General features: G+C 53.8%; 2 protein-coding genes across 2 annotated transcripts in view; one reads left to right on the top strand and one right to left on the bottom strand.

Annotated features, from left to right (window-relative positions):
* Positions 1–561: 561 nt before the first annotated feature.
* Positions 562–1,195, top strand: SMIM33 (small integral membrane protein 33). The gene has a single exon (XM_030888776.2). The coding sequence runs from the start codon at positions 562–564 to the stop codon at positions 976–978; it is 417 nt and encodes a 138-aa protein (XP_030744636.1). The 3' UTR covers positions 979–1,195.
* Positions 1,196–4,527: 3,332 nt separating this feature from the next.
* STING1 (stimulator of interferon response cGAMP interactor 1) overlaps positions 4,528–7,781 on the bottom strand; it is a 5,295-nt gene continuing 2,041 nt past the window's right edge. The window contains exons 5-7 of the mRNA XM_045284883.1: positions 6,601–6,839; positions 5,591–5,777; positions 4,528–5,029 (exon numbers count right to left, since the gene is read on the bottom strand). Coding sequence (XP_045140818.1) covers positions 4,824–5,029; positions 5,591–5,777; positions 6,601–6,839 — 632 coding nt within the window. The 3' untranslated portion in view covers positions 4,528–4,823. The remainder of the gene's footprint in view (positions 5,030–5,590; positions 5,778–6,600; positions 6,840–7,781) is intronic.

Below are 7,781 nucleotides of genomic sequence, written 5' to 3'. Positions count from 1 at the left end.
CCCCCTTCCATGGGAGTCAGACTATGGGGGGCCTCAGAGGCTGGACAATGACTTCCTCCCGCCAGAGGCTTTAAAAAGCAGCTGCTTATGGTCCCCTTGCCCAGGCTGTAGGCTGGCAGCCCAGGTAGACTTAGATTCCTGGCACAGGAGCCATTGATGATTTGGCTGGGGACCTGGGAGGAAGGAGCAGTGGGAAGGGTCTGGGGGGACCCAGCCCTAATACGTCAGGCTGTAATGCAACCTTTTGCGTCTTTCTCTCCCCCTCTGTTTCTTTTTTCCTGTTTTGTTCTATTTGTCTCTACCTTGAACTCTTTTTTCTCTCTCTGTATCTCTCTGGATCCCTTTCTGACGGATGTCCTCTGATTCTGTCTTCTGCCGTGTGTCCACGCTGTGTTTCTGGCTGGGCGTTCTCTCTCCCTCTCTGTCCATGGCTTTGCTCTGGCTGTCCATCTGGATTCCTGTCCCTCTCTGTCCCTCTTCCTGAGACCCTCTGTGCTCGCTCAGTCCCCTTGAGTGTGCGTGTCTCTCTCTGTCTTGGTATTTTTCTGTGGGCACACGCCCATGTCACCTCTCTCTCTGTCACTCCCCCTCCCAGGCCATCCCTGGCTTTCTCCAGCTGTGAACAGCTCTGTGGGGCAGGAGCCCCAGAAGCAGCTCCCAGAGGTGCTGAGCGGAGCCTGGGGAAGCCCTCAAGGGGATGGGCTCCCTCTGCTCACCATCATCGTCACCATCTTTGTCCTGCTGGCGGTCGGAATTGTGGTGGCAGTTCATTATGGACCAAGACTGCGTCAAGGCCATGCCTCTCTCCTTAAGGAACCACCAGCCTCCAAACCAGAGGGCGGCATCTACCTCACCCACTGGCAGCCGCTGGGGTCCGCAGACTGTCGTGAAGAAGCCCAACAGAGAACTCCTGCCCCTGTCCCCGCCCCTGCACCAGATGGACCCAGGCTCAGCATGGATGAGATCACGTACCTATAGGAAGGAGACGTTGAAAAGTTGCTGTAACCTGGTCCTGAATAAGGAACTGGACAGAGAATTAGGGCAGAGGCAAACTGGGACTTGGACAGCAGGGCTTCAGAGGGGCCCCGGTGGACTTGGCTGGAGTTGCCCCCTCAGCATGATATTTGGAGAAAGAGCCCTTGTGTGAGAGGAGAGAAGAAGCCTGAGACTGCCCCAAAACCCACTGCTGTGCACCCCCAGGGCGCAAGGGCATACTTATAAAGCCTCTCTTCAGAGATCTCCAGACCCTGCGCCTGCTTCTCAGAGTCCCTGCTCCCTCCTTGCACTCCAATCTCCTCCCACTCCAGGTCCACCTGGGACCATACCCCCTCATGGTGAATGAAATGATATGTGAAGGTCATAGGTCTCCTAAAGAGGCCTGGCCCACCAGCCACCTCCGATCCTGTGAGGGCCAGCCTGAAAGCACCAAGGCGAAGAAAGGAGGTGCTGTGGGATCCTGCCTTCTCCGAGACCCCGTGGGACTCGGGGAAGGAAGGGAGCTCTGCGTCCCTCACCAAGTGAGGGCATCCCTTGGACTGTCACAAGGGCCCTGTGCAGTGGGTTACACAGTGGACTGCTAGACCCAGGGTTAGCGCTTCACACCCACCAGCTGCTCAGTGGGAGAAAGATGAGGCTGTCTGCTCCTGTAAAGATGTACAGCCTCAGAAACGCCCGGGGGGCAGTTCGTCTCTGTCCTATAGGGTCACTATGAGTGGGAACGGGCCCAAGGGCAGTGAGCTTTAAACAACAACAATTTTTTTTTTTTTAACTGTCAGGGTCTCAGACCTGAGTTATAGATAAACTCCACGACTCTTGTGAGCCCCAAGCAGCACTTCCAGCTGCCAAGACTGACTCCGCGTAGCCCCACTGACTGTCTTGCCTTCTCGGGTGGGATGAACGGGGTGTGAGGATGCTCCTTACCCCTCAGCCTCAGTGTGCATCAGCCTGTTGAATCCAGCCTAGATTCCCTGCAGGACATTTCCCAGACCCAGAACCTCCCAGCTGGTGGGAAAACAGGAAAGGAAAAGGAGCTCTGTGGAGCTTGTTTGGGGAAGGAAGGTGTGAGGCTGGGATCAGGCCGGGGTGGGCGAGTCACAGGGATGGACAGCAGGGAGGCTGAGGAGGGGCAGCAGGCCAGGTGGGCAAAGGTGAGCTCCCCAGGGATTCTCTGCAAGGTCCTCACTGGATCTCGGTCACACACGCAGGAGCAGCGCGGAACAGACTGCATGGGAGAATTTGGGCTGCCTCACCTTGGGGGCTACCTGAGAGCAAGAAGTCAACCTGGCCCTGGCCCTGGCCCTGGTGAGAGCCCAGCACATTCAGAGAGCTTCGAAGCAACAGAAAATGGAAAAGAACAGCGGTGGGGTTGGTAGTGTGCGCAGCGCAGTGGGTATGTGTGCAGTGATGTTACCAACTTGACTCCTCGTGAGCCAGCTGTGTGCTGGGCACCAGTTTGTCAGTGGACCTGCACATGCATCCCATTGCTTCCCACAACCACTTGGGAGCAAGGGCCAATGCTGTCCCCACATTACAGTCAGGGAAATAGGATACCCAGGTGGCCAGAGACGCTCGGTGGAAGAGTCTGAATGTGCTCCTGACCACCATGCTGATGGGGGTGGGAGGTCACACGGGAGAGGTCCTTGGTGCAGGGGAAGGCATTTTCTAGGCATGATGGTGGAGGATCTTAGGCTATGGGTGTTATGGGTTCAAATAAATGGCAGCCACTATAATGTCTTGATCATTGAGAAGAGTATTTGGTTATCACCGGACTGCTAGAATCTAAAAGCGATTCTTTGACTGCGGTCCCGAGTGGACATTTAAAGGCAAAAAACCTCTCATTTATCATTTGTCTAGGACTTAAGCAAGCCTGGACAGAAGCAGAAAACAAAATTCATGTTACTGTTCTTTAGAGTTAGTGAGCTTTACAGAGTACTGCATAGAGTCTAACAACCTGGTGAGTAAAATAAAAATAGTAGCAGCCTGGTTACAACATCAAAAGGTCCAATATTATTAATTACAATGCTCTAATCTCAAGAATATGAGAGTACATTCTAAACTCAGTCACTAGTGGGACTTTTTCCGAGATAGGACGGGGAAGGAGGCAGGTCATTCAGCTGTCCACGAGATGGTGTTACAGTGGCCAGTGTGAGTGTGCTCATGGGGGGACAGGAGAGCTGGGGAGAGAAATGGACCTTTCTCTATCACCCTGGCTCCACCCTTCAGGCAACTGTGTGTCTGTGTGGGGAGCGGTTCTCCGCAGAGAGGCTGTACTCAGAGTTGCCTGGTGAACATTTGCAATAAACACCGAAGATGGGAGGAAGAGAACAAGTCCCACCTGGGGGTTGTGAGGGACTCGCAGAAGGGGCTGCCTTCCCTTCTCCTCAGGGGCCCTTTCCCACCCCCGTGTTGGTGCACTGGCTCGGTTCTAACACAGATAACTTTGGTGTGGGGTAGAGGCTGGCCGTGTCGTCCCAGGTCCCCTTGTGTTATGTGCCTCTTCCATTCAAGCCCCCCTCTCCCTTATCTCTTTGCAGACTCTCTCACCTGGAGATTGTGGCCCCTGCTCCTTTGAGCAGCCTCTTGTTCAGGACCCAGCGGTGCCCCCCCACCCCACCCCCGCCCCGCATGGCATCTGCTGTGCAAGTTCTGGTGCAATTCTGAAGCCCTCCCTGCACCCTCCCCCACCCAAGCCTCCCACTGGAGAATAGAGTTGGGGGTGTTGCCCTCAGTCCAGATGGTGGGCTCTGCCCTCACTGCCTCACTGTGCCATACCATTGTGCTATTCTAGGCAGAATAACTGCCAATCAAACCCTTGTGTCAATCAGAGGCTCAACAGGATAAAAGAGAGCCTAGTCACTTTGAGTCATCTGAGGAGTGTTTAAAAATGATGTTATATGACAAAATAATAATTTATGAATTATGAAGGGTTCATGAGGGAGGGGGGGAAATGAGCAGCGATATTAAGGACTCAAGTAGAAGGCAAATGTTTTGAGAATGATGAGGGCAACAAATGTACATATGTGCTTGACACAATGGATATATGTATTGTACGATACATTGTGCGATATATTATACGAGCCCCCAATAAAATGATTGTTAGAAAAATGATGGTATTTAGAAAGCATGAGGAAATCAGGGTGAGGTGGGTCTTCTAGGATGAACATTGGTGGGGACAGAAGCCACCATGAGGCCTGAAAGAGAAAGGAGAGGAAGCGGATACCACGACCTGGGGGGTGACAAGATTATGGAGACGGCCACCCAACAGGGGTGACGAGTTTAGGTCCAGAAGGCAGAGCCCACAATGACTTTGCATGGCAAGGAGGGGGCTGGGGTAAATCCCCCAATCTCAGCCTTCTCCTCCTATCTGTCACCTGCTGGCCTCTCCACGGACTGACCTGGCTAGAAGCCAGGCAGCAGGAGAGCCCGTGGACACTGCCCAGAACGGTCGGCATCCTGGGCCAGAGGAGTTGGAGAAGGGTAGAGAGTAGGTCTGGGGGTTGGGGGGGGGCAGAGAAGATACCTGGCACATATCTGAAGTTTGCCTCGTATTTGCAATTGATCAAACCCTTCCATACGTAGCCCTCACCACCAGCTTGGTGGACAGGAAGAGCATCAATTACCGTACCATTTTACAGGTGAAGATACGGAGGCTCAGAGAGGAGCCATGACTTGCCCAAGATCATGGGGGCTCATCGCTGGTGCAGAGCGCTTCTCTGCCTGGCGCCCCGAAGGAGGAAATGGCTCTACTGGGCCTTCCACCGCCGACCAGTCCACAGGCCACATTGTGGGGATTCCTTGACACTCGTGCAAGGTGACTCTGGGCCTCAGAAGACATCCGTGCGGAGTGGGAGAGGTTGCTCCATGTCACTAATGAGGAACATGGGCTCTTGAGACAGCGAGGAGGTACTAGGCAGGGAGGGACTGGTCTCCTCCGAGCTCCTGACATCGCCCACTGGAACCTCCCTTTCCTCTTGTCTCAGGTGTTGGAGAATTTCCTGGGACAGCGAGAAGCTGCTTCCCTCTGCAGGCTCTGGAAGGGGCGGGGGAGAGGAAGGTGAGGACCTCCCAGATGCCCAATAAGACACGTGCACCCAGAGAACTTCTAGGAAGGCACTCCGACTCCTGCCCTCAGCCACGGGGGCTAGAATTTCATGGAAGCTGGCAGCTAGACATGATCTCAGAGGGCGTCTACTCTCACTTTTTGAGATGATGCCCAGAGAGGAGCAGACACCTGCTCCAGGTCACACCGCAAGGGAATGGTAAGAGATGAGGCTGCAGCCCCCGTCTCTGGGCTCCGACACTTGTGCTCTGGACACCCTGGCCAAGGGCTCTTCTGATTTCTCTGGGATCCCTAAGTGAAATGACAGAGCCTTAGGCCCAGCTCTTTTAAGCTCCACCCAGGGTCCATGATCAAAGATCTCAGAAGGCAATCAAGGGTCCCAGGGTAGAAGGTGGGGGTCTCTCCCAAAGGAGAGAAGGCCATGGGCCTGAGGGCCCTGACCACTTGGGCAGGTACTGCCACATCTTCTGACCCCCTGGGGAGTCCGGGTTTCCTACCAAGCCCCTTCCCTCCCACCTACCAGCCTCTCACCTTGGTAGACAATGAGGCGACACTTGTTCTGAAACTCGGGGGCATCTGCCAGGATGTCTTCCATCTTCCGGCAGAAGAGTTTGGCCTGCTCAAGCCGATCCTCCCGGCTAAAGCCGGCTCGACTGTCCTGTGACATGGCAAACAGGGTCTGCAACGGGGTGGCGTACTCCAGCACACAGACGCCTGCCTGGAGGCGGGGAGAGGAAGACCAGACTAAGCCTGGGCAGGCAGGCAGGTCCTGGAGCCCAGAGGCAGCCCACCTTCTCAGTATGCATTGCTGGGGTCCTCAGGTGGGGCCTGTTCTAGCGTCTCTGCTATCTGCCTTTGCCTCAGACACACCTCCCCCTCCCAAAATTAGGTCCATAAGATGCTCAAGTCACACTTCATAGATCCGCCTCCTAAGGCCCCAGAGCCAGGGTTGCCCAGAGCTCCAGCTGGAATCGAGGCTGGGGACAGGCCTTTGAGGCTTTCCTCTGGGCCCCTCCCCAACATGGGAGGGGTTTCAGACATTCTCCCTGAGGGCAGCTTTAGATTCAAGAGCATGACCACATGGGCGAGCGTGGCCACATGAGCCCTTTCTGTCAAAAACACACAGACAAACTCATCTGTCGTCAAGCCGATGGCGACTCATAGTGGCCCTGTGGAGCAGGGTAGAACTGCCCCTGTGGGTTTCCCAGCCTGTAACTCTGGACGGGAGTAGAGAAAGTCTCATCTTTCTCCCGCTGCACAGCTGATGGTTTAGAACAGCTGACCTTGTGGTGAGCGGCCTGATATATAACCACTACACCACCAGGGCTCACTTTCTGGCAGCCGGTCTAAATCTCAGTCTCCTCATTTGTATAGCTAGGCTGATGATACGGATTCACCGAGGTAGCTTACCAAGGCAGTCAGTGGTGCATAAATACCACATGTCCACACAATCATCCCTGCTAGCTGGTGTTTGCTCAGGCCTAGGACCAGTGCAGGAAACCGAGGGTCCTAGAAGGGCAGAGCATTTCCCCAGAGCTCACCCGCGCTCCGTGCTCCAGCAGCTCATAGACACTGTTGGTGTAGACCCGGTGCTTGATTCCAGCGCGGTCCGCGCTCACCTGGGGCAGCTTGTTCAGGAAGCGAATGTTGGGGTCAGCCACACTGAGGTCATCAAGTACCCCGCAGTCCAACGGGAAGAGGATGTGCAGCCGTTGGCCCCCAATGCCCTTTAGCACGTTGTGGTGTTGCTCATTAAACGATTGGATTCGGGCCTGGAGCCCTGGAGGAGGAAGGCCCAAGAGCAGACGAGAAGTCATTTCCACTAACCCGGTCTCGCGCTGGCCCGGAGCAGAAATTCAGGCCCCGGGTTGAGGCCCCGTGGCGCATGTGGTTCACACTGGGCGGGGCTCCACAGGAGGCAGTGGGGCTTTCCGTTCCGGTGCAGAGTTACAGTCTGGGAAAGTCACAGGGGGCAGTTCTACCCCGTCCTATAGGGTCGCTATAATGGGCATCAACTCAATGGCGGTGAGTTTTGTTTTGTTCTGGGTCCTCTTAGAGCTTGGGTCCTTGGGAACCAGGGGTTTAGTTCACTTTCATGGCATCAGGTCAGGAGGAACCTGAAGCCTTAAGCCAGAAATACCCTTTGAAATCGACTTTAGACTAGAGTTTAGCTTAAGTAATGTACTATGCAAAGGACATCATGCTTGGTAAACTAGAGGGGGGGTGAAACGGGGAAAACTCAGCAAAATGGATTGGCAACGTGGCTTCCACAGTGGGCTCAGATCTAACAAGCACCATGAGGGTGGCACGGGACCGGGCAGGGTTTGCTTCTGCTGCACATATGGTCACAATGAGTTGGGACGGACTCGATGGCGCTGAACAAGAACAACAACAACAATAATGAATGTGTGCCGGGGATCCAGCACGAGAGCTGAGTGTGATGACGTATACACCGCTGTCTTTAAAGCCATTTACGTGTTTTGAAACTGACTGTGGTACAATTATGCTTGATCTAAAATTATGATCACTTGTAAGAGCTCCCAATAAAATGATTAATAAAAAAATTTTAAAAGCGATTTAACTATGGAAGTGTATATGTGAATTTTATATCAAGAAAACTAAAACAAGACAAACAACCCCCCCAAAAAAACTAACAAGTAGAAACACTGCAGAGAATTAACTGAACTCTTTTTATCTATTTCTTTTTTTTTTTTTTTTTTTT

The sequence above is a fragment of the Echinops telfairi genome, unplaced genomic scaffold, assembly GCF_000313985.2.
Source record: "Echinops telfairi isolate 266 unplaced genomic scaffold, ASM31398v2 ScPeMD7_7469;HRSCAF=8507_0, whole genome shotgun sequence".
Taxonomy (NCBI): Eukaryota; Metazoa; Chordata; class Mammalia; order Afrosoricida; family Tenrecidae; genus Echinops; species Echinops telfairi.
Note: the sequence above shows the minus strand (reverse complement) of the source record. Positions and strands in the feature narration are given on the sequence as shown.